Genomic DNA, 27,842 nt, shown 5'->3' with positions numbered 1-27,842 from the left:
TGAAATTGTAATAGAGAAATGCTAGAGAGTGAGAAAAGCATCATTCACAAAGTATTTTAATTTAATTTGACATTTTGATCTTCTGCCTCTAGTTGTTTGAGCCGAAGTACTTTAGCTACTTATTAACTTCCCCATATAGTAAGGAATTCTTTCTCTAGAAAGGGCAAAGCCCTGGAGGAAGAAGGGACAGATATTTCTAGTCAACCAAGACCTGAGGCACTCAAATAGCCTTTCAAGCAAGCAGTGTGGACACAGTTTAACCAGTTTTAGAAGCAGGCTTGATATGTTCCAGAAGTACATTTCTAAATGTAAGAGCCTGTAATAATAGAGGAATTGACTCTCAAAGTCCCCTAGAAATCACATACCCCCATTGTTACTCTAACATATCTTCTCAAAGACAGAATGAGCTTGTTTGAACAGTTATGCATCAGGTGTATAGAGGAAAAATAAGCAAGAGTATACATAGCTAATGATGGGTAGATGTGTAACCTACCTAGTCATACATAAAATTTTAATTATTTTAAACAAACTGTACTTGAGAAACAAGCATGCCTTATGTTCAACTTTTACCTACATCTTAGATAAAAAAATCAAAATATTAAGTTCGGGACATTCAAATCTCCCCATGCATACATACAAAACAATCTAATGTTGTCTTCAGAACAAGAATGCAGAGCTTTAAACTACTTTCTACAGTAAACAGAATCCATTTCCTGCAAGACAGATAAGTAATCTTAAAAGCAGTACCATCCTACTCATCGCTGTCCTCTGGCAACTTCCGTTCCCTCTTAACACAAAATTTATTTCTTTCTACTAGTTTGAGAATATAAACAATTTTTTACACTGAAAAAAATAATCAATGTTTCAGCAGACCTACTAATTTAATATGATTTGTAACACATTACTATCTGAAGAAATGTTCTTCGTTCTTCCTGCAAATCATGCTTCATGTATTTTATGTAAGCAATTTTGTAAATAAATATGTAGAAAAAATTTGGTCTGAACTCTTTCCCTTTCTTTTAAAAAATGAGGGATAACATCCATGCAGAAGGAGTCTGAACTATTTTTTTCTTAAAAAAAATATATAGATACATATATAATTTATAGAAGGCAGTCACTACTGGGTACCATTGAGTCCTGAAGTTAATAAAATAAGAACATTAAAAAAGCTTGCTCAAACAACAATTAAGTTGACAAGTAAACATGAAGATAAAAGCAAATGTAGGACAAAAGTTGAGAGTATATCCACTGACTTCACTAATTTTTTTTTTTTTTTAAATACAAAGAAAGCTTTCAGAGATTTGAAAACTATTGTTTCATTTCCTTTGTAATCGTGTGGGGGAGGCGAGTTGGTAAGAACAAAGAAAGGCTTCCTCTTTCACGGCATCAGGCAGATAAGTAAATGGGGAACAAGTGTAAAATATTACTGCCAAAGCTACACACAGAGCAAATGTAGTCTCTTCACTTTCTGAAGATAGCTACACAGTCTTCCCAAGCTCTGAAGCACTCTATGCAGGAGAAAATATATTTAAGCTGAAAAAAAATTGACTGCGATCATGTCCTTCTGCTTCCTCTTGTCAAGCATTACCAGCTGCACAAGTACACAGTCAAGAGACATCTTCTGTAATATAAAACAAACATTTCCAAGCATCGACCTATTCAGTTATCCTGAACCAAACATGCATAAGGCATTAAACACTCAAATCAATTAGCCCTCTGGATCTTTTTAAACAAAGTCTGTAAGAAATAAATGAAAGACTAGAAGAGAAGATTATCTAATAATGTTTTTATGCATAGCATCGACTTCAAGGCTTTGCAATTGTTATCAGAGAAAGCAGTATCTGAACCCTTCTAAGGAGATGTTTCTCATATCAAGTAGAAAGCTTACTCATGAGGCTCTGCCTATTAAACCCATCTAAGTGGACTTTTATCAGAGCTTAAATTACTCTTTACACTCTTTTCTCATAGTCCCACTGAAAAAATGGCAATAGAGCCTTTAAAAAAAAAATAACGTTCCATACATCTGTTAAGTTAAACACCATTAGCAAAAGAGAGCATAATTTCTTTAAAATTATAAATAAATAAAAACAACATAACATATCCCTTTCTCTTTCAATGGCTGAGTCCTTACGATTAAGGACTCTGTTAATATGGAATCTATTAATTCCCCTCTTCTAAGCTATGATGTCATCAAGTCTCTTAAAATTCCAGTATTTTTATGCATTAACAATTTTGTTGAGATTTCATGACATATTTTAAAGGATTGTTTCAATAAACATGAGGGAATGAAAACTCAGAGGTAGAGTCAATGAGACTTCTCCACAAGAAGGCTAGTGAATCCAAAATACTAACCAAATGGAAAGGAACAGCAGCATCAGCATGATGAAAATTTGCATGTTGCCAATTACTACTATTTCTGTAACAAATCAAGTTTCCAGAGGAGATAACTGGTGTCAAAAGACAGCAACAGAATTGGCCATACCCTGATGCAAGATCTACAAAATATATTTTAGGCTCCTTATAACAAATTGAAAAATAGGATGCAGCTCAAACCAACCAAATAAAAACCTCTAAATTTCAAAACAGTCATGAAAAAAAAAGAAATAAAAATCCCTGTCCCCCACCAGCATGACTTCCAATTAACAGACTCCTAAAATCCAATATAGGAGAAAAAGGTTTGAGGAAAATATATCTATTCAATAAGAAACCAAGAAGTTTTAACAACTTACAGAAAAGAAGCAATGGAAAAGAACATACCTCTAGAGGATAGTGTTTCTTATAATGGTGAGATTTCCTGTTTCGAAGTGTACAATCACTAGAAGTGCGTTCTACATTGCGACGTATAGAATATCCAGTTTCAGGCCCTTCCTCACTAGAAACTTCATCTGATAAATTTGTCACAGTCCTGTGAGTATCCTAGTGTAAGAAATATAGTAAGACATACACTCATACATACTAGGTCTTGTTCTCGCCTACTGAAATCAAATTTCTTTCTGCAACATTATTAGGTATGCTCAGTTAAATCAGATATTAATGCATCTCCAATTGTCAATATTAAGTGGTGCAGCAGGAATTGTAAAACAGAAATTTTGATATTAAAATAAGCATTTCTCAGATGGAGGGCTAGTTCATATTACAGTAAGGAACAATTCTGACATTCTTGTTTTAAATGTGATTTTGTCTAAACCAAATCTACCAAGAAAGGCTTAGAAGCAATATATCCAGAAGATTTGAAACCCTGCCCAACACCACCCCCCCAAAACACCCACACAAAAAAACCCCACCAAAATTGTGATGGCAGACACTATAACATTGAGTTATCAACACATACAGTACAAAGTTAACATTTACCTCTCCTTCCAACAACAAAGTGCTACAGACTGCATGTAGAATACTCCAATCGTTAATTTATTCCACTTTCCACTTCCCTAATTTTAAAGTTAAAAGTAGCCCTTACAGTAACAGAAAGAAAAAGGGCAGCGAAGGATCATTCAGCTGTCAGAAACTTTCTTGTATATTCTCATTTACTGTGAGATCACCAGATAGAACCCTGTAAAGTTTAGCTGGTCTGGAAAAACCCACAGATAAAAGACAGCACACAAATTCATGCACTGAAATACAGAATGGCAAAGAATGTTTAGATGTCAGTCATGATCATCCTACAAGAAAAAGGCTAGGAATATAAGACAACTTAACATAATATAAGAATACTTAACATAATTTTTGGCCCCAGGACCCTAAGCCTGATTTCATTTTTAAAATATTTTTAAGGATAAAGTAGATAAGAATGCATCAAAAGCATCATACAAATACACTCGCATATCATTTGACAAATTAATAATCCTGCTTTGAAAGCAACGAAGCACACTTACTTTGTGATGACTGTGATTGTTGAAGGCATCTCTCACTGTTGAGGTGCTCCACCCTGACTCTTCTGGCTTAATCACTTCACAATGACGTTCATGGGCCTGCATACATTCTTCACTGCTTTTACCTGTCTTTTTCCCATCAAGGGACACGTAGCCATTATCAGTCTCAGTAGATTTATCTATAGAGTTTTTTGCTTTCTTTGATCTATATTTGAAACAAACATATGTATTAAATTAATGATTCTCTCAATTTTTTCCCCAGTCTAAATCCTGCTTATCCCTCTCAACTCATGTTTTAGTTTCACTACTAAGATGACTGCAAACTAATAATATTAACATTTGATGCAATATTTGTAACTATTTCATCTTCTGAATAATACCCATTATCCTTTCCTAAAATTGTTACAAAAGAAACTGTCAGTGTCTGAAAGAAAATTATATTATTAGCTACTGAAAGAAGAGAAAAGGAAACCTAAGTTTTAAAACTAAAACTTCACAGCAACTTTGGCAATAGAAGAACCACAAGCCTCAAACATCAATGAGAAACTTCCCTATTCTATCTTAACAAAAAAAGGAGGTGTGCTAAAAGTTTCTTTAAGTGCTGTTAATTCAAAGCAAGTATGCCATTTCCTGAAGCTGCAAACATGCTATTTAGTACTCTGTACACAGATTGTTGTTGTTGTTGTTGTTGTTTAAATACACTCTGCTTATTGACAACTCTACTGAACAGAAGGTGATTTACCCTCTTCCGTATTATCCAGTTACACCCCAGGCAACATATTTTGATATATCTTACAAACACACTAATTAAACTTGTTTTCAAATCACAAAATAAGTTTATGAATTATGTTTCAGTATTATCATTCTTAAGACTACCAATATTGATGAACAGTCTTCCAAAACATTCTCTAGACATCAAGGCGCTTATCTAGTCAACAGATGTAGCAGCAAGAATATCTCAGGTCAGAAAAAGGCTTTCTCAAAGCAAATGTTTGGATGATTACACTTCCAAATTAGAAAGTGCAGTCGATAAAGGAATAAAAAGGAATAGCAGTTTGCTACCTTATCGATAGAGACTACTTTAAGTCCTCACTTAAGCTTCTGTATTCTCAAAGTAAATTACATGGAAAAAAAAATATCAGAAAAGCAATTAATATCTTGTATTTATTAGATTTTATTTGTTAGATTCCCAGAACACTTGTGGGGAAAAAAACCCAAGTGTTATAAATCAAGTTTCCAGATTTTTATTACAAGTAGAACACTGGACATAGGTCATAAAACTATCAAGAATCTGTTCAATTGATCTTGTACTCTTATGAGGGAATATGCATTCCCTTTCTCTTTAAGGAGCAAGGCATTCTGTGAGAGCTTGGATTACACAGCAGAAGATTAAATTCCTCTTTAATATGTGCATCAAGCAAATCAGAAGAATTGGGATAGTCGCCTCGCATTCCTCCCAAGATAAGGTATTCCACACATACAGGGGAGATGTAACACAAAAAATGGCTAGGGAGACCTGGATAAAATGGAAAAATCCAAAAAGGAACAATTCATCTGCTGCAATGCAGACAAAATAATGAAGAGAAGAGACTAAATTACTAAGGTGTTTCATCCTCCTTTCCCATCTTTAATCTCATTCCACCACCCCTCAGTGCTTCCTGGAAATAAGCTAACAACATTTTTTTTTTTTTTAAAACCAATGTAACAGCTGTTCCACTTCTCTTGTGGGAAGCTATAGAACTCGCCTACTATTCCCTGACCTATTCCTAAAATTCTTAGTCAACTTTATTTCTAAATGAGTACAAAACCAGCAGAAACACTTTCTGTAGTTACTATATATTTGCATGGATTAATTTTTATTATAAGTTTACAAAGGTAAAGAGCAAGATGCTTTAGTGTGTGTTTTGTGGTGGAGACGCAGTTAGTGAGCCTCCTGTTTGCAGATTACCAGTGTGCTAGTTCACACATAAAGTTTTAATTTTCTAGGTCCATTAAGATCATCTAAAACATTATTGAGGCTTTGGACAAAAAGGTCAAACTATCAACAGTAAACATGTTAGAACTTAATTTCTGTGCTGTTCAATAATGTCATTGTTTAACTAAGTTAATGAAGATAAGACAACTGAAGATAGAGAAAGCTTAGCTTATTATTTAATGGAAACATTTGCTGTTCCACTTCTGGAATAAAGCCAGTATCAGCCTTTCAGTGGCAACTCATTGTAAAAGAATAAGTTTCAGTAAGCTCAGTTGTGAGCACTAAGGAAGTACCACTAATATTAAATTATCTGCAATAAGCAGGAACCCAGAGAGGCCAATTTTTAATGCATTAAATACACTTTTGGCACTTAAAAATGTCTTTTTAACAGTGCAGAAGGGAATGCAGTTCTCATCACATACATACACACATCCAGCCAGAAAGACTTACTCCTCAAGTTATTAAGCTGTATGAGTAGAGTAACAGGACAACTCTTCCAAGTTTGATTTGAGAAGTTTTTATACATGTCATGTGAAACTTGAAAGCTACTAGGAAGAAGTAGCCTCACACAGTTGAGTTGGAATAGATAGGAGAAAAAAAGAACATATGTATGTATGTATAATTTGTTCAGATAGAAATTCACTACTCAAGCAATGTTTAAGCGCTAAAACTGTAAGACAAATACTAGTCTGATATCAACTAAGGCTCATTTTGAAAAACAGGTAACTTGACTGAAGTCTTTCATTTGTTTCTAATGTAGAAACCAAAGTTATTTTTTGCAAGAATCCCTGAATTTAAGTGTAAGCCTCAAGCCAGAAAAGCATAAATTTGGGCTTAAAGTCAGGCTTTCGTGCACTATACTGTGTTAAAAGAAGAACAATAACAAACATGAACAATACTTCCATAGCTGATAGAAATTTATAGTTTCCTACAATTTTTATATATGTATGTCATTAATCAACTTTTTAAATTTCATGCTAGAATAAAAAGTATTTAAGAGCAAGACAGGACACCACCATGAATAAACCCAAGGTCTTGAAAAGCTTGAAAATATGCAAAAGCTAAGTCAAGAATGACTTTCAGTCTTATTCATGCATTAGATAGAGAAAATATTAAGGAAGATTTAAATCAGGTTTCTGGAAGACTGTAGATTTTCATGATCAAGTATTCTATTCCCATGTATTTTCATTGGGGTTGGTCAAAAAAACCCCTCTCCTCCCTCTTCACACCGCAAAACTTTTAAAGAAGTTACAATTGTAAAACTTCCATAATTGGAGTAAAGACACACACAGAGAACAAAGTCCCAAAATCAGTACAACATGAATAAATTACTGATTTGGATCTTGCCCTCCTTTCCAGTGAAACTAATAATTAGTATTTTCTAAATTGCCCCTGTGCTGGATTAAAGTTTAGAATTATATTTTATCAGTCAGACTGAGTTCTGCCATTCAAAAGGATATTTATTAAATACACAGTTCCAGATTACCAGTGACCCGAGTGTAGGCAAATGGTCTAGGTACACAGAGTCCTGCCCCAAAGCAAAGAACGAACTTCTGAGGTTAATTTTGAAACCATGTGTTTAAGACGTGTATTTAAAACTCCAGAAAATGGTATCTCAAAGCTTAATATAATGTTAAAAACTGCTGTAAATAAACACTAATGAGACATTCTAATGTGCTTATCTAAAGAGCTTCAAAATATGTCTTAAGAAACAGGACAGATGTCACTGTACAGCTTCCTTGCACTGAGGTTTCATAAGATTTTCTTCAGCAACACCACCAAGTAGTCAATGTACTCCATGCTGCTCTCCTGCTTACTCATTCCCAGCCCCACTCTTACCATCCCACTGCATTGATAAAACTGTTTGCACTACCAGAAAAAAAATTACATGAAGAAACTGATCTGCATGATCTCCTAGGAAAAAAGATTATTCTGCAGCTGGACAAGTTCCTGATATGGTTTGTATGGCTCCAGGCATACAAACAACTATGCCTCTGCAACTGAAGAGGTAACAAATGACTAAGACCTACTTACAGCATTCTCAGTCACCCTGTGCTCTTTATCATTTGAAGATACTGTATATACTAAGTAGTCATCAATGAGGCTTAACATCTATATATATACACAATACCTCTCACTAAATGGTATAAACACATCCTTAGAGCAAGTCCCACACAGCCCTTCTCAACTGAAAACACTCTGAGCCCCCAATAGAAGGGAAGATAAGGAAAAAAAATAATCTTCCAACACCCCTCTTCTTATTGCAGTTCAGTATCTTCAATGAATGGAAAACATTCAAAAGTTTACAAGATTGCACTCCAAACATACCAGAAAGTAATGCATACAGACCCAAAGAACAGCAGTGGTGTCTATTACTATGACTCATAGTTTGTCAAAGCTAGCTTCATCTACAAAGGAAAAAGGCAAATGAACTCTCCTCTTGCAATATTTTTAAGCATTTTTTTAAATTTCTCCAGTTTCAACTAGATATTCCCAGAATGTAACATAACAGAAGATAAGCTTTACCAGTGGTTAAGAGCATGTATCACAAGTACAACAGACATGTTAGTGTTGCCATATTTAAGATGCAACATGCACAACAAAACATCAATGTAATAACTTGCAGTATCCCTTTTCTCAATTTCATACTATTTTATGAGCATATTTTCTCTTGTTAATAAATGCTAATATATAGCACTCACAATGCTGTGTGTATAGCATATCTTGAACAGAGACTGCTACAGAATGTTTTTTTAAAAAACTTTTTAATTGCCCAGAGCATTGCATTAGCAAATCAATAATTTGCAAAACAGCTCTGTAATGTAACAGGGTTAGATGTTTCTACCAATCATTACAAAATGTATCTTCAATGTTTGTTTATAAACTAAACACTGTGCCTATTTGAATCCTGAAGCCTTTTCCTTCAGAAAGTGTGATTTGATGACAGTGATAGAGTTCAATAAGCATTCTCTCAGAGCAGTAAGCAGCTAATGTAATAAAGTAAAATTAAAGAGTTGAATTTTCTCATTGGATTAAAATTGAGAAGCTGAGTTGGTTCGTTCCTGACAGCCCACAGAGTACTCCTACATCAAAATATAATTTAACGAAAAGTTAATTCAATCTTTTCAAAATTATTGCATCAGCATTTACAAAAGTCAAGAAACACCACATTAGTACATGTTCAAATACTGAGATGAGTTTACTATTAAGAACAAAAAAACAGATCATCAGAAGTTTAATCATTATATCATTGTTTACTTAGAAAAGGGATAGTGCATCTCTAACACATACGAAGCCTTGAATAAATACAAACCCTGATAAAAAGAAAGCAGCATGCCAGATATCTCTGAAGACAGCGCCAATACTGCAAGAGGTGCTTGTACCGTAGCTCTGCACTGTTCCCTCCTGTGTGTTATCTGTGGTACTAGAGCCATCTCCTTCCCTATGTACTTCCAAATGTGCTGCTTTCCTTAATTTCCTTCATCAGAAGAGATTAAAATTGGAAGGTAGCTTTATAAGTGCAATCTAGTAGTTCTATAATGTGTTCAGCAGTTTAAGCATGCAAAAACAAGCAAGGTTTCAAAATATTTTGCTAAAGCTTTATCATGTCAATTTAATAAACTCCATTTAATAAAACTAAGCATAACATTTACTCATTATCATAACACTTAAACCCAAAATACATTTCATCTCATCATCGGAGGCTTAGACCTGCAAAATTCACTACTGCAGGTTTTCCCATTTTAATGGGACAATTCACTGTAGCAAACCATACTCAGCGAAGTGCTGGAAGACTTAAGTTCTACGCTTCCAATAGCATCTCTAATGTATGTTTCCCACAAAGATTATTAGTGAGTATTGCACAGACTTCTAAAACTAAATTTGCAGTAATATAAATACTGTGACTCCACCACTATTCAGATGCAAACTGTTTTGAGGCAAAACGTCAGATTCAATGCATTAAAATTCAAATAAAACAATGCTTAAATTAGTCATTGTGTAGAAGTTAAAGAGCACCAATTAAGCACCCATTTTAAAGTTTCAGATAAAAACAGAACACCAATTTCTCATCTCTTGCCAAGCAGAGGCTGTAAACCCCTACAGTTTTTCATGCACATTCTTTAGAAAATAGTTTAACAATCCTAAATGGTAAGTACTTCAACATAGACAATACCTTCTTCTTTTACCCCCCGTGCTGAGAGGTGGCTTAGGAGTTCGTGTTGAAACAATCTGACAATGCACAGTTCCAAGTAGCAACATTAGCCATATTGGCCCAATTACTTCAGTCAGAGGTATATTATGTGGGCTTTGGGCTGTATAGAACAACACTACAGCAGCAACTGGAAAAGAATGGAAATGAAGTTGAGTTCAATATTTGAAATGGCCAACTCGTTACAAGGCTTTTGTTAAAAAGAGAAACAGTCAGATGTAGTCCTTTACCTGCATTTTAAACCAACCCATGTAATTCTGAGAGGAAGGGATTGTAATTGCAATGAAACAGGCAGTAACAAAGATTTAAACAGCTGCCTACTGTCTTAATATCCACCTCTTCTTTTACACTTGTGGTATTACACCTACTGCTCAAAAAAAGGCAGCAGAATGAGGTAAGGGGGAAGAACCCGAAACATTTGGAAAGCCAGTTCTGTCAGCTTTAAATTAAGGTAAAACTTCAGTAGGAGACAAAAACAAAAAGCAAATGTCATCCTTAAAGCAGTCCAAATAAATTTAATTCTGTATCACCTATAATGACGCAGCACAATCCAACAAGTCAGGTGAGCATAGGACTCATCAAACCAGGACCAGGCTGTCCAGAGAGCCTGAAGTCTCTCCGTCCTTGGAGATATTCAAACCCTGACTAGACACAGCCCTGAGCAACCTGTTCTAGTTGACACTGCTTTGAGCAGGGGTTCAGACTAGACAATCTCCAGAGCTCCCTGCCAGCCTCAACTAGCCTGTGGCTCTGTGGAACCATACATCTATTTCAACACTGTAAGGACCAACAGACTTGAGACTAGAAATTCTTTATATTCTCTAGCAGAATGCATTTTAAACTCCATATTCCAGTCAAAGGACAAAATTGCCCATGTGGATAGACAGACAGGCATTAAGTGCAACCCTGTATACATTTCATATATACTTGTGTGTATATTTTCTAGTAATGAGGAAAGATCAAAGACAAACCATGTAAACTATGAGGCAGTCCAGCTGAAATGACCAGGACTCCAACTAGCATCTGTGGTTGGAAAAGGGTCAGCTTCCAATTCTGTAGTTAACTGTTAATTTTGTAACCCTATAACCAGCTTTTCATAAGCCAACACCCACACCCACGCAGCTCTTCTTGCTCCTGTACCCAGAGCCCACACACTTCTACAACTCAGAAAGGTCTTTACAGGCTTCAGGTCAATCTGAACACATTCAACAGGCACAGGGCAGACGTAAGAGACAATCCCTCTCTTTTCTCTGCTTATTGTATGTTCTTGTGGCTCTGCCTCTATGGCTTGAAGTGCTGTGTTCTGTAACTCATCCGAGCGAAGCTATTAAGAAAAAAACCAGAAACTCCAAGAAACAATTCAGAAACAGAACAGGGGAATAATTCTCTGTGCCTAACATCCACACATCCCATGAGAACTTGGTTTTGTTCTTGTGCCACTGAGAAGTGAAAGCCCCGTAACTTAGACCTACTCCTAGCACAAAAAATACATACTACAAGTTCAACAGCTTTCACCAGTTCTCTGCTAAAATTAATTGAAAAAAATACAGCCACATGCAAATTCATGTGTCACATTCAAACACCTAAAATCTATCACATGAAGCCACACCTAACACAGCACATACCTGGATGCAATGTTTTCCACTAAAAAGAGATTTAGACATGTTTTTCATGAAGTAGTCTTTAGCAAGGTAACCATTATTAGAAACATGATGAATGTACAAAACAATGGAATTATTTTTGATTGTGGTAATCTATTTCTAATATCCCACCAGCCTTTTTCCTAAAGTAATCTCGGAAGTCTTACGTAGAACACATAGGGTGTCTTTTATTACTATATGTGGACTAAGTTTTTGCTGTATGAGGTTTCTCAGAAAGACAGTATGCATCAATCAGAAATCCAACTTATTAAACAATAAACAAAAAAGGTACAGACAGTAAAAGGTACAGATAACATTACCTCTTTCTAAATGAGCTTAACTGGGTTTCTCACACATACAATTAGCTTCGTAAATTATAAAGTGTAAATAAGTAGCCAATTTTGACTCCTACCATACAATTTGGGTAAACATAGACTTCTGAGAACACAGAGCTCCACAGATCCACATGAAATAACCTGCAGGAGCAGGCCTCCACAAAATAATCTCAAACTTCACTACAAGATTTCTTCTGCTACTTAAAAAACATGTAGCAAAGCAGAGTGATCTAGAAGAAACCTTCTTCTTCCAGAAGATACAAATCTGTAGACTGCAGGTTCCCACCAGAAGTTTCACACAGATTTAAGAAAATGTTACCAATCTCCTGATCTTTTCAGTAGGATGGGAGGGAAATCCAAGAACTTCTTTCTGCACAGTGTGTCAACACACTGTAGTTCAGATTATCCTAGAATTGCTCCTACCAACAGCAAGGTTTTAGAACAGAATTTCTCACACCACTTTTAATTATGTTTTTACTTATTTATAGTATTTGGACTTGTACTTTTCTAAATTACAATGGTTTATTTTGTGAAACAGACAAAAAAGAAATTATATCACATAGAGCAAAAAGCTGTATCAAAGAAAGCAACCATACATTTCAAAGACTAATAAGCATTTATTTTAATAGCATTTAAAGCTTTGAATATTTGTATTACCAAGTTTAAAAACACATACATACATATATATGTATCTCACCACAATAAACAATCATTCTATCACTATTAAAGTTTCTTGTTTCATACTTAAGAAATACGCAATGGAGATACACACTATAATTTCACACTTCATTTTCCTATTAGAATATAGAAACATTTTTAAAGTAAGAAGGAGGTAATGCTATAAACTAAATGGATAAGAAGTCAGAAGAAAAAGGTTTTACTTCTACCCTAATTCACCGGCCTGTTCCATGACCTTGGACGAAAAACATTTCTCTGTAGTTCTCTTATCACATTTTGCTAATCATACTTTATACTAAAGAAAACCAATGCAAATAAAATCTGGAGTTTAAATCTACAGCCAAGGAAAGAATTCTTTTCTGTAGGCTTACATAAATGCTAGCAAGTACCCTGCTAAAGCTTATCAATTTTGAAGCAGTAATTCCAAGTAACGCAGTTCATAAAGATGTATAAAATACTTCATAACTAAATAAAATAACTTAAATAAATATATATAAACAAAATAAAGTCAGGCCATTTCACAACAGTGTCAGTGAGAACCTGTCATGATGACAAAAAATCCAAGCTACAATACAAAATTCAGATTCAGGGCAGAAATATGGCCACTGGAATTTGAAGTGTATTGTTGTTAAGCTTTCATAATAGATTCTTGGCATTTTGGTGCTGCCTTACCTATTTGGTACAAAATGAATAACTGAGCACACCCTTCTGAGTAAAATATAAGCAAAACTTATATAGAAGTGCTAGAAGGAAAGGCTTAAAGGAGGTTGTTTTAAATAGTTTCCCTTAAAAAATTTTGTCAATTTAATTTCACTTAAGTGTACATTGTAAGTCTTTCAATTTATTTCAAAAACCATCGAAAACTCCGCAGTTAATTCAGCACAATTTAAATGACAGGTGTTTCAAATAGTTGGATTATAGTGTAATATGGAATACTATTAATTCTTTTCCAGGATTTGTTAATTCACAACCTCAGAAATATCGGAAATATTTTGTCACATTACAGACTAATAATATATGGATTAGGGAAATAATGCATTCCAACCATAACTTTAGTAGATCATAGATCCCAAGAAATCTGAGGGAAAAAAGAAGTTAATTACAAGACAGCTCTGTAATTAATATCCTAAAAAACTTGCTTGCACTCAGAATCTGCATTGTCTTACTATTTTGCTGCTTTTAGAGTCTCATGAAGGCTCCAAAAATTAAGTGTGGATATATTTTTTTAAATAAATTTAAGAATGGGAACATAAAAAATTACTATAATGGTGTTTCTTAGAATAAGCCACCTATGAACATGGTAACAAACAAACTATAATTTACGTATTTTACTACCTATATTACTATAAATGAGATTAAAATTATTAACACTATGGGATCGCTTACCATAGTATACACAAATGCTAACGTACGCAACAATACTTCCTAAGCACCTATCTCGGAAATGGGGATAAGGAGAAGTTTTTATAGGAGACCACATGAATATTTGTCAATATTTCAAGTTTTGGGGCACTGGCATTGTGAAATTCATTTCATAGCTGCTAACACCACCACACAAGAGGCACTGCTGCCTTTTTTTTTTTTTTTTTCCAACTATTTCTTGTTTTAAATACAATTTCCAAATGATACAGTGACGCACAACTTGCAAGGACAGATAGCAAAATTGAAAAAGTAATACTGTCTTTTAATTGAATTTCAGTGAAAAATTTATCAGTCATTTAGCTTCTCAGTGTACTTAAATTGCTCCCAACTTTCATTAACTTTCTGTTCCATTTCTGTTATACACGCTTCTGATATACTTATTCTTTTGGTGACTTTCACACTGTTAGATACTGACTCACTACATTACATTCTTCCCTTTCTAATTTTCCTCTTATATATTACATATAATTAAGAGAAGCACAAAGTCAGATTACTAGAACTCAAGATCGAGCATCCCAAAAGCTGCAAATTGTCTTCTGTTTGTTAACAGTTGCCCAAAAGTCACACTTGTTCACATATGAACTGGCAGATACTCTGTTGTGTAATGCATAGTCTCCCCATTGCAATGGAAAAAAGAGCAGAAGCACATAGGACAATAAGCCTCCCCACTTGCCAGTCATTCAGGAGCATGGCTGAGGTCTGACTAAAGTATAAGTTAGAAGTTCACTGCCTCTGATGTGACAAAATAATTCATGGAACAACAACTGAAAACTGGTCAAACAGATCATCCTACCAGGTGGCACAAGCTGCACACAGGTTTGGCCTTGCTTGCTTCTTGAGCAGAGCTCTTGATCTGCACAAGTACCAGAAAGACCAAAAGCCCAAGACAAAATACACTGCCTAAGCCAAAGGTTTCTTTAGTTCAGGACTGAGCAATATCAAACTAGATAGTCCTGGAAACCTAAATTATATACAGAGATGACAAATGAATGTGTGCTAAATGCTGAAAAAAGCCTGTGAGGAAATCCTTAAATTTTCAGTATGCCCCCTTTATATATGTAAAACAAATGTTAACCAAAAGACACGTGCTTGGGACTGTGTCACTCCAATATTTCAGAAAATATTAGAATGAACCTTAACAGCATAAAGTGAACCAAGTAACATACAGCAGCTTCCATATGGTTAAAATAACGCATTCAGTTGAAGCTGGTCCTGTAATCCAACTCTACCTTGAAGAAGGTAAAGAACAAGCAGCCAGAAAAAGATGACCCTCGATGTTACTTGTAGCCACCACCTGTAGAAGAACGGAAAGAAAACAACTCTCACGATTCCTTTGCGGGTCAGAGATGTCCAAGGACTTTCAGGTTTTGCTTTAGCAAAAGCAGATCCTTTAAAGAAAGAAAAGAAATTTTTATATATTTCATTGTTACGGCTAATAATAACTTTAGTTGTTGAATAGCAGAGCAGTTAAGATAGTTATTTAAAGGAGCAATTATTAAACATAATTATTTGAATAAATCTCGTACTTCCACCATTTCACTGTCTCCTCAATCCAAAATCTGTGTAAATTGTTGGTACCCTCTTGACTGCCATTACCAGGAACTTCTACAAATACCTAGATTTTGGAATGTGTGAATAACAAAACATTGCCTGTTCTTACTATATCAAAATTATTTTAAAATAATTTATTAAAAATTGTTCTGTTTCACTGAGGTATCAGAAATTTGATATGAAGCAAAAGGAAGTCATATGAAAACTCCACATGCCCACACAGCAGAGCCCTTTCCTGACACAGCAAAGGGATCTAAATCATCAACATCTGTAAATTGCTCCAGCCATGCCATTCAAGAAAATAGAATAAAGCTGAGAAGTACAGAGAAGTATCTGTCCAACTGAGTACTAGCCCCAAGACCAGGAAAGCCACCCAAAGAATGATTTATCTTTGTCTCTCCTTCAACACCACTTTCCATCTCACTCATTCAAATGTCCTTTCTCTTTTGTATTCCTCCATTTCTTTTTCTTCCTGCGAATTCCCACTTCTCTGGCAGCTAGAAAACCATGTAACATTTACTTAATGGGGGTGTGACTTAAATTATGCCAAGGTTACTGCTTGGCAAGGGCAACTACTGCACGCTGCTACACCATCTTCACCTTTTTACAAGCAGAACTGGCATTAATGAGCTTTGTGCTGGCACAGGTAAAACACTGCCAGTACTGAAACTATTTTAATGCCAACTAAGACATCCATGCAAAGCAGTCATTTAAATGTTATTCATGTATACCATTATATGGGTCTACTGCTGTTCCTTAATTCTTACAAATATTTAGTTTTCAGTTGTTTCTTTGAAGTTCCAATGTTATTTGATTTTGTTTCTTTCTCTCACATTCCCACTTTCAAAAGTTCTGTTGTTAGGCGATGTGATAAAACCTGGTCTGCACATCCGCAGAGGAGCTCAAAGAGACAACGGCAGGAGGGGGAGCCCAAATAATACCCTGCCAGGGTTCTTCTAGACCCCTCACTGGAGCCATCAGCCCATCGAAGGCCCGTCTCCAGATGCCCAGCGCAGGACAGAGGGCAGAGCACAAGGGCAGGTGGGAATCCCCATCACGGGAGGAACACCTTGACCAGTCCCCCCGGGCTGTCCCAGCAGAGCCGTCAGCCCTATTGTCCCAATGCGAAACCTCACCACCAGCCACTGGGAGCCGCTCTCCACATCACCCTTCAGACCAAAGCGGGTTGCTGCCCAGGGGTGTGGGACCCATTATGGGATGCCAGGGGAAAGGAGCTCAGATTGCACAGGACTTACTGTGGGATGTTTAGGGAAGAAACCAAGAGCAGGAGAAAGGGGGGGGTTTAAGCGATTCGGGGACGAACAAGTGCGGGGAAATTGAGGGCTAAGGGGATAAAAAGGGCTGGTCATGCGTAAATAGCTGCTGCTCAGTATGCTGCTTGTCTGGCCGTGCCATGCGCCTGATCAGCGCAGTCTGTACTACCTTCCTATTAAATTCCTTTAACTCTCTCCTGGGCGAGGGGCGGTCTGTTCTGTGTGCACGCGTGCATACACGGGGCTGAGTGCCAGCACCGGGAGTCAAACTTCAGGGCACGAGTCAGGGCCACACGTGTCCGTGGCGCCAGCAACCTGAGCAAGCGCTGGTGTGCGACTGAGCATGTGAGTGCTAGCGAAGATCAAGCCAGACTAACTGGTGAAGGGGTGAAGTGGCCTGGGAGGAAGGGGGTGAGCGGGTCTCTAAAGGCCAGCTCTAGGTGTGAAGGTGCCTGTGTATCTGTCTCCAAGGGCAAGAGCACAGCAGGGTGCTGCGGTTAATTCGAGACTGGATTCAAAGAGCGCTACCTGGAAGTGATTCAGGAGACCGTGCTGGCTACTGGGCTCATGGAAAAAAAAGCTACAGCCTTCAGGAGGCATGAGGGAAATGAAATAAGAGACAAAAATAAATTAAGACTAAATAAAGACTTTTTGAAGTCTCGTATCATCTGACCTTCTGTTGCTGTTTTGTTATTTAAAACAGGCAAGAAATATTCAAGGCCTGTACAATTTTTGCTCTCCAGAAATTTCAACATAACCTTTCCTCTAGATGTCAGAAGACTTGGAAGATGTCTGAATGCATGGCAATAGGAGATCTCTGAACTAATAACTGCAAAGCTTTGATCCATGACAATCCATGCAGTTCTTTTTTCAAAATCTAATTCTAGACAACAAAATTGAAATCAAGTTTTTAAGCCTTCAGTTTAATCTAGAGGTCATCTTTTAACAGTATTTCCTATCCATGGTCTTTAGCAAGGAGTTACATAGGGTTGATTGTTTTTTGGTTTTGTTTTTTTTTAATACTTACACTCTTGTTACAAGACACAGGATGGCAGTTATTTTTATATTGAGAAATTCAGCTTTTTCTAGCTCAGAACCTACCTCTTACAAGATCGACATCGATGAGGTCTGGTTTCACATGTCCTGTTTTCTTTGGTTTGTTTCTCAAACCCTACAATAGGCAAATATTATCAAAATACATTCATGCAGATGACACGCATTACAAAATTAAAAATAGCGATGTGGTCAGTAATTGTATTTAACCTATACTGCTATTGAAAATTCAGACAAATATGTCAACTTCATAGATTTCAAGTACTATAAAATAAACATTCCAGGGAACAAGGCACAGTAAATGCCTTTTACACACTTTACAATCTAAACAAAACCCAACCAATTACTGACCCATTAGGTAATTTTTCAAACATAGTTAAGCACCGAACACTCGTCTCCCATAGCTTGGGATTATGCAGAACAACATGTGCACATGCTTGCAAGAATTAGTAATGCACGTATATTAGGTTTTCAGAACTTTTGCAAAAAATTACTTTCCTGAATCTCTTTTCTCCTTAGATGTCTAATTAAACTTCACAAAATGCTTACTTGGCAACTCCTTAATTCCAAACCTAGATAGCAAATCATGTTGTAATGCAAGAGCCACTAATCAGCAAGTTCCACTGCCAGAAATCCAAATGCTAGAAAAGTATTGAATTTTTCTTAATACTGAATATAGATTAGCCTATTAAAAAGAGGAAAAAAACCCCCACACAACAGGAAAGCAACAGGAAAAAAAAGCAAGCTTATTTTGTCTTTTAGAAACAGCATCTTCCGTCACTGAAGAGCCAAACTATCTTGCAAAACTTTCAAGTTTGTTTTAATGCTAAAATGTGATGCTGTAATCTCAAGCCTCAGAGACAGCTGTGAGTTTATTCTGATCCCTTTAGATTAGGCTCTTGGTCACATCAGCCAATAATGATTCCACAGAGTACAATTCATACAGAGTAAAATATAATATTTCAAAAAATATTTCGGGTACAAATGGAATTATAATGGAAGTGGTTTAATTGTTTTCATTCAAAAAGCAGTTAAATTCATTGGTGAACTGTAGATTTCCACTGTTGTCATATTTCGTACAGGTAAAAAAACATTTATTACTTAAATGTAAACATTAAATTCAGATAAAAGCATAAAAATGAAATTATTATCAATGAAAGAAAGATCAGTGGAATCTGGTAGTGTCGTCTTCATAAGAACAATATCGAGCAAATTGTTCAAATAGGTAGAGTGCAGCTCAAAATATTTCTCACATCTAAATTCAACTGGATTTATTTTTCATGCTGAAATAAAAATACAAAAAAATCAAACTGTTCACAATGAACTAGATATATAGTCATCACCTGTTGTGTCTATTAGAAAAATAAGAGTTTGCTTGAAACAAAACAAAATTAATACATAGAACTGAAACACAGATAGGACAAAATGTGCTCTGAGGAGGACAAATACAGAAAACCAGTTGTATTGTAGACTTAAGACTGCTGTTCTGTAAAATTCTTGCACATTAAGCTCTTTGCAGCGCTTAAAACTGCAGTAATTTTATACGGAATGAGAAAACAAGCCCGTAATTAGAAATGGAAATTATTATAGCTCTAGAACCAGCTACAGATCCTTGTGAAATCTTTCATAAGTGAGCCATTCTATTTCATAAAACGAGCTAAAGCTTAAAAATAAAATGCTGAATGATATAATAATTTTCAAATATATTACTGCTTATGGGCCACAAGATTTTTCTTGAAAGTCTAAATAAAGATGTATATGCCTCTTAGAAGAAATAACCCCCTGGAAACACATGCTCAATCCTAGGAAAAAATTACCACTGTGGCTAAAATTATGTTTTCATTTTAATGAAAGAATTCTGCAAAAAATAAGTCAATAGTATAACTTGATGTATCTTTCATAGGAAAAGAAGTGGTAACACATTCTTTAAAAATGCCATTGGTCAAATCTCAAATGCTTTCAGTGTCCACGGACTACACTGAATTGGTCATTCTACTTTTTGCCACATGTAGTGAAAGAATTCCAGAAGCAATTTCTCCACTCTCTTAATGCATCACAAATATCCGTGCTATATATATATGTAGAAAAACAGCAGTATTTCAAACTAAGGCTAATTAAAAAAAAAAAAATATTCATAGCGTTTTCATACTGTTCAGGCCCATCCAGTCAGTTCATATAATTCCTATTCAGCACCAAACACATTTCAGCTAACTAACAGCAAAAATAAATTTTAAATAAAAATGCTTAAGAACAGTTGCTATTATTGTAAAATTCTTTTGCAATTAATCTTAATAGATTCTATTATAGTTCTAACGACACTATAAATTTATAGTATCAGAAACCGATCTTCTATTACAAAATAATGATTCTTTAGATTTTAATAGAGTTCGTTTATAAACAGTACCGTAGTAGCTTTGAGATTAAAGCGCTCATGTGCAATACCTGACCTTAGCAGCCTGTTTCAGCATTACCGTTATTACACTAAACTCAGTCAACACGCACTCATACAGACACCATCATTAATTTGTTAGTTACTGGACTCCTGAGCCAAAGGAGATGCATTTCACATGCGCACAAGGCATTATTTGCAGTAAGTTATGTCCTATTAGACAGCAGTTACAAGAACTTCTGCCGTAACGGCGGCTGGCTTTCACGGTCGTGGAAAGGACCCTGAAAACAAGCGACGCGCTAGGGTCCCCGTTTGAAATTAGTCGTACTGGTCGTCGGGAAGATTTCTGGAAGCTCTCCCTCCGCACGCTTGAGACAAACGGCAGCCCCAGAGCCGCTCTTCCCGCAGCAGGCTCCCGCCTGCAGGAACCGCGCCCGCCCCGGCTGCAGCTGGTGCGGCGCCCGGAGGCGTGCTCCCGGCGGGACCCGCCAGGCACCTCCCCGCAGCCCGAGCCGCCTGGCACGGCCACAGCCGCCCGGCTCTCTTCCCAGCAGCCGGAGGCGGGGAGGGGGCAGGCCGGGAGGGCGGCGGGGCAAGGCGGCGGCGGGCGGGGGGGTGCCGGCTGCGGGCTGCAGCCTGCCGGCCCGGGGCGCGCCGGCAGCCATGGGGCGGGGTGGGGTGCCGCAGCTGCGCCAAGACGCGGGCCTCAGGTTGAGACGCACTTCGAAAAACACCGCCAGCCCCCACTTAAAAGTTCGTCTGGAGATTTTTTTGTAGGGGAGCCGGGGAGCCCTGTAGTTCAAAGTCAGCAGTAGCGGTTCCCACGTCATGCACACGCGTCCGCCTAGCACATTCTGCTTCGCTACTTACGTACTGGGGAGAGGAAAAAACCACGCAGAGAAACTGAAGCAAGGCACGTTTTGCTAACGTTAAGAATTAGCAATGCCTTGAAACTCATGCAGCAGTAGCGTATTTCTTGTGTGCGGTATTTGAAGAAAAAAGTTAATTGCAAGAAAACGTTAATTAAATTAACGTACGGAGTACGACATAATATACAATCCATAAATCTGTTACATATAGGATTGATTTCTTTTTCTCCAAAACAATTTAGCAACGTGGCAGACATTGATGGCACTGTTAGTTAAACCAAAATCCAAAGAACACTGTTAAACTGCTTGTTCAGGGAAACAAAGCCTGAAGTACTTACCAGTCTAATAAACTGTACAAAACAATGACAGCATCATAAAGGAGGAAAAGTAAACTGCAGGTATAAGGTAACTAACTGAAAGTAAAGAGAGCTCAGATAACTGACATTAGAATTCATCACAAAGAAAACTGAAAGACAGAGGTACTAAAACAACTAAGCCCTGGCTTAAGATAACTGAAAAGAAGAAAAAAAAAAAACAAACCACCAAACATACTGAGATACAGAAAGATGCAGCACACTAAATGCTGCAGAGTTATTAATTACATAAAATAGAGCACAGTACAACAGTTACATTTGGTTACACTCCACAAGTCTAGTTTTACTTTACCAGTATTAAATACCACCACATACATTGTAAATTACATCAGCGTAAACAACCACAGACAGCACTGCTGATAACTGGCCAAAAAAAAAAAAACCTTTAAATGCTATAATATTGTATTACCTTTATTTCTCTTTGTTCTACTGATTTTTCCCATATTTGTTGATCATATGCCCCAATCTAAAAAGAACACACACAAAAAATCTACATTAGGTTTTAAAAGACATTGACCAAACAAAATCAATCAATCTTCAACAAGACAAGCACGAAGACAGCAGGTTATTTCCTTGGGGAGACTTGTTTACAAAGAAATCTTTATCTTCTTCATTCCATCTTGGCTGGACTGGATCTAGCTGATCTGTAAATGAGTTGCGATGGAGGGGAGAGGTGAGCGAGCAGATAGCCTCAGCCTCATCTCATGACTTCTGCAAGCCAGAGGACCAGGAAGACAACGCTCCCTCCCACCTCAGGTCAGGATTCCAGTCTCCGTACTGACAGAGAGCAGACCTACGGCAGCAACACTGACACAGTCTTTCAGTTAGAGAAAAGACCACGTATATCTAGTTGAACCCATACCTTCAATTACTTTATCGTTTTTTAAATCATCTCCCTCTATTTCCCATTCCATTCCACCCACTCCTACAGCTACACTGTCTTTAGCTTTATTTCTTAAGATTGCACAGCAACAAAATATATGGTCAGGCTGGTAATCAACCAGGTTACAGGCCAGGGAAAACTCAAAGCATACCAGGAAAATGCACTTTTCTCACTGAAGCACTGATGAAATAATGTTCCTAGTAGACCCACTCTCAAATTTGTTCACTCTCATTAAGCTGTTAGTCTATTTACGCAGGAAACTCTTCTAAAGATCTTAGTTTTGTCTAAACGTGAACAAGTTTTTAGTTAAAAACTTGGAATAAAAAGGAATTGTCTTCTCCTAGGCTCTAACCTCACCACAGCATTGTAGAAAACTGTGCATTTATAAGACCAGAACCATAGAAAGGCTAAAGGTTGATCCTGCAAACACTTCTTAAAATCCTAGCACTAAGACCAGTTTTGATGAGTTCTGTCATTTTAAATAACCATCAATACGGGTAGCTATAGTTAATGTAAGAAATTATTGTGCACTTGTTTACACAAGAAAGCTATTCTATGATTGTCAGATATTTTGAAGGAGGGCAACCTTAAACTTCAGGAAATTCACATGTAAGATAAAGTGACATGAACAAGTCAATATATGAAACAATATATCCAAGTTTTGTAAGAAGTTACCAAAGATCATCAGATTGCTTTGAACTCCGCACAAAGAGTGTTTCTAGATAATATTCAGTAATGATCTCTTTTACTGTGTCAATTTTAAAACCCTTCCATCTCAGCAGTTCTACCTAGACATATACATGCATGTGCACACAACACTGCTAGATATCTGGAGTTTGCTTCATGTCACAAACTCTGAGCAGTTAAGTGCAAGATCACTTTTAGGTCATGAGGGAGAGACAGATGCACTTCCTGAGATTCTGCTGACTGTGCAGAGAGCTGGTACAAGCAGCTTAGTCCAGACACCTGACAGAGGGGCAAGAGGAACCCCTGTCATTTGAGCAAACCTACTTAAATTCAATCTTACTGCAAGAGTATGTATGACTTCTCATTCCAGTCCGCAAACTGCAACAGACATAAAAGAAAGGCCTGAGCACGAGTGCATACAACTTAAACCATAAAACATTGTTCTAATTTGTCTCTTACTATTTCAGTCTTCAGTGTTAAATTAGAAAACATTATTAAAAAAAGAAGTCATTCTTGGTTAAAAAGAACCTTTTAACCAGGGACCCAACATAAAAGCAAAAACATATCCAGGAAGCTAATAGGCAAACATACCCATAAACAAAAAATCTAGAAGCATCTTCTGTACCTCTAAACCTGACCCATCTGGGGAAAAAAAAAAAAAATTAAAAAATTCTTATTTATAGCAGTAAAGTCCAAAACATATCTAAAATTGGAAGTGAGAACAGTGAACTGAATTACCCACTCAAATTTAATTATTTCCCATTCACAAGAGCTAAGCACCCAAACGATTTCTATAGTTTGTTACCTTTAAACTCTGAAAAAATGTATCTACTGGCTTTTTGGTGACAATAATAAGTACTTTGCACCTCTCATTTGGAAAAAAAATTTAGACTGTGGAAATAATTAGGGAGTCAGGCACTGTACTGGGCAGAATTAAGCACTTGCTACAATTAAAGTAATTAAACCAAAGGAAGTTTAAGAACTAACTCCACCTGGATAACAGCCAGCAATTAAAAAGTCAGTATCTTGAATAACCCAGACATTTATATCTCATTGTTCTGGCTTTTTCTCTAAATACATTTTAAATGAAATTTCAGGCCTTCCTGTTTTTCATGAAATTTACTGAGAAGAGCCCTGACTGAGGTTTTTGTGCTGCATAATATTGTGTCCTCCCCTCCTCACTTCCAAAAAAGATTTCTTTCTACAAAGACAGAAAAGGGGATGCAAGTCTGTCTCCCCCTCGATTATGCAAGAAACAAATGCGGAAGGAAGCCTTTGTGCCAATAAAGCTGTAAAGCAAACCCTGTATTCCTAATTCCATTCATAGCTGAAACTGCTGTAGAGTTGAAAGAGTCTTTAAAAGAGCGTTCTTCTTTTAGACAAATAACAGACTGTTTGTTAAAGGAATTCTGGGAAACACAGAACCCACAAGACATCTGAGGCAAGGAAGTTGAACGATTTAAAATTTGACTTAGTTATATTTTCCTATAAACATTTCTTCTCCCTCAAGGCTAGGTAGCAGCTTCTGTCTCCACAAAAAGACAAGAAGTAGGGATTTTTCCATTCATGTTTTTCTTTTAACATTGCCCCATAAAGCAATTCGTCCAGCAGGAGGTAAAATGAGAGACCTAAAACAACTTTAAGGGACATGGTCTTTTACAGCCATTTTATTAGACTACTGCATCTGGTCAATCGCCTCTGATCAATTATTAAAATCTGAGCACAGGGCTATTAAGTAAAGGTGTGCTATTCCAAACTAAAAAGAGTTAAAGGGATAATTACAGACAGCAAGTATCATTACAATCTCTCACAATTTTTAAATTTTTTTTAATCTACCTCATTTCACCTCTCTGTTTTAAGAAAGTTTTACAAGCACTTTAGGGAGCAGGCGTATGCACTCAGCACATGAAATTTAGACCTGATAATTCCCCTTCTCTCCTTCTGCATAAGCATCCCTCTGTATTTCTCTTGCAAGTGTATCAGAAGGAAACACAGAAAAACAAAGGCGTCGTTATAAAGTAGCATACTGGCACACTTTATTTCCCACATTAAACAAAAATAGGTAGAACTAGTGTTACTGAAACAAGGCAAGTAAAAAACATCAGCATTAATTTTTTTCCTTCTCTACCTTATGTCAGGAAAATATATTTACAGTTTGTGAAACATATCTTGCAGAATTCATTGAAAAGTGTTTTTCACTGACAAGCTAAACTATAATATATAATGATTACCAGATGCTAGACACCTGTATGAATTAAATTCAAGAACATAATTCCTGAATGAATTCAAGAATGTAAGTTAATACTAGCAAACCTTCCCAGTTTTAAATTATTGAGAGCACGAGTCAATTCCATCTTCAAAGAGTTTTGATTTACAAGTATTTGCATCTAAATTATGTTTCATGTTAAATCTAAATATTAAGTTGTCAAATGTTTGCATGTAGGCTCTAGCTCTTGGCTATTCATGCAGTTCTTTAAAATTGAACATACCTGCAGGACACTGAAAAGAAGTCTAGCATCTAGCAATACCAAAGAAATTAAGCTCTAAAGGCAAATAAAATGAAGGAATAACTTTCTAGAGATAAGATCATTCATGCTTCCAACCTGAAGAATTTAAATATACACAAAACTTGATCAAAGCAAGCTTTCCCTCAATATGCAACTGTCCCCAGGGCCCATCTGCAGGTGTTCAAGCATCCTATGCCTGGAAGTGTTAGGCCAACATTAAATCCCCAATCAACAGAACTACCTACATACTCCTGAAGCCACCAACTCTACCTGGAGTCTCATTCATTACAGCTGCAAGTTCTGCAGTATCCTTCAAAGAAAATTTTAAGTACAAAATACAAGGGTCCAAATATTGTCCGATTTTTAAGTATACAAGAATAAGTAATACTTTTAAAATCTGTTCAAGACTTAGTGCGAGACTGTTTGTATAATAGCTTGTCACTGATATTTTCAATCCACCAGGCCAGTCTACAACCGGCAATAGACCTTTCTTTTTTTGCAAACTATACAACACAACATCCCAATTTTGATCTGATTTATCACAGAAATTTATTCTAATTTATAAAATAGCTAATCTAAGAAGATCTGAAATTTGTATTCTATAGCATTTATTTATTTATTAAGATTTGGCAGAAAATAAATTAACAAAATAAATCTCCCTTGATCTTTTTAAAATTATTTGTTAATCCAAGTTACATAAGGAGCCTATCTTATCATTTTTAAATGCAACTTTCATCACCAAGCATCAACAGCAACACAACCCTGTTGTAGGAAACTTGTCAGTAATATCTTACAGATATAAAAAAATGTGGTATAACCTACCTGTAGCAGAACTAGCAGATGTTATTCTATACACATTTAGTTTAAATTATGCATCCCAGGCTTCCTGAATGCCAAGATTCCATCCAGTCTACCCAAACCAGTTACCTCTAAAATGTTCGGTTCTCAAGGCACCGTGCCTCAAAAAACACTAAGTAAAGAAGATGAAAGGAATTCTGTTCCTTTATGTATTCACAGAATTAACAACTATTCTGCAAGCAGCTATTAACATTTTCAGCATATAAGGGATTACATGCAAAGATTGAAAACTCTGCCAGTCGTCTTTCACAATGGAAAAGTGGGGGTTTAGCATCCTAAATTAACTAAGTGTAATAAACTTCAAACAGGCTTTCTAGAAAAAAAGAAGTTTCCTCACACATAATTAATTCTAAAAAAAAAATTATTAACTTGTATGTGACTTAGCATGAGATATTAAGCTATACAATTACACATTTGACAAAACTAAACTCACCTGACAAAGCTAGCTCTTTACTGGAAGATTAAATAAGTTTAAGATCCTTTTTAAGTGCAGACTCCTTAAAATGTTTTCTGGTTTTGAGAGATATGTGCACCTCTTCAAATTACCTAAAATAATTGTACTTATTCCTTCCCAATCAAATACCTCAGAAAGCATTTGATCACATTTCTTTATATATCTAAAATTTGTTTGGCACCTGTACAGTTTGGTTTTATAACATTAAGAGCAATTAGCCTAAGTAAAAACTAAGCTATTGAAAACACAGCTAAGTTTTACTTCGAATAAAGCCCAGTGCAAAGGGTTTCTGCACTGTGTAATATTTCTTCCCAGTGTCTTTCATATAACAAGGCAAATGTGCATCAAGATTGAATTTGAGCTTTGTGAATGACACTGATATTCACTTTAAGCTAATGTAGTGATGGTATCAACCTGTAGCCCAATACTCACAAGGCCTTCTGATTCTAATGGAATTGATCAATATTTCAGGAGACATTTATAATTTATAACCAAGCAGACTAGCAAAGATTATAATCCTAAGAATACATAGTATTTCCTGCTGGATCTTAAAACTTTAATGTTTATCAATAATGAAACCTGCATGCTAAGCTTTGCTCTTTAAAACCTCTAAACACTTTTACAAGCAACATCACAATAGTATTACAAATCCGAACGATACAAGATACAGAGCTTGGTAAATAAAAAACAAAGTTGCTTCCTTGGACTTTCTACCAAGGAAATTAAGAGTTTAACACCTTATTAAAATACTTAGTGCTAAAATATTAGCTAATATGATTTATTAACTTTTACAGTCCAACATTCTTCAAAAAAC

General features: G+C 36.3%; 1 protein-coding gene across 4 annotated transcripts in view; it reads right to left on the bottom strand.

Annotated features, from left to right (window-relative positions):
• PHTF2 (putative homeodomain transcription factor 2) overlaps positions 1-27,842 on the bottom strand; it is a 71,734-nt gene that overhangs the window by 20,259 nt on the left and 23,633 nt on the right. For 3 of the 4 annotated variants that reach the window (XM_052789603.1, XM_052789605.1, XM_052789604.1), the window contains exons 3-9: positions 22,049-22,105; positions 18,056-18,125; positions 15,359-15,517; positions 10,019-10,184; positions 9,158-9,322; positions 3,873-4,074; positions 2,758-2,916 (exon numbers count right to left, since the gene is read on the bottom strand). In XM_052789603.1, the coding sequence (XP_052645563.1) occupies positions 2,758-2,916; positions 3,873-4,074; positions 9,158-9,322; positions 10,019-10,184; positions 15,359-15,517; positions 18,056-18,125; positions 22,049-22,105 (978 nt within the window). The remainder of the gene's footprint in view (positions 1-2,757; positions 2,917-3,872; positions 4,075-9,157; positions 9,323-10,018; positions 10,185-15,358; positions 15,518-18,055; positions 18,126-22,048; positions 22,106-27,842) is intronic. The other variant, XM_052789606.1, reaches the window with a different exon arrangement.

The sequence above is a fragment of the Harpia harpyja genome, chromosome 6, assembly GCF_026419915.1.
Source record: "Harpia harpyja isolate bHarHar1 chromosome 6, bHarHar1 primary haplotype, whole genome shotgun sequence".
Taxonomy (NCBI): Eukaryota; Metazoa; Chordata; class Aves; order Accipitriformes; family Accipitridae; genus Harpia; species Harpia harpyja.
This window is presented reverse-complemented; position numbering and strand designations above follow the sequence as displayed.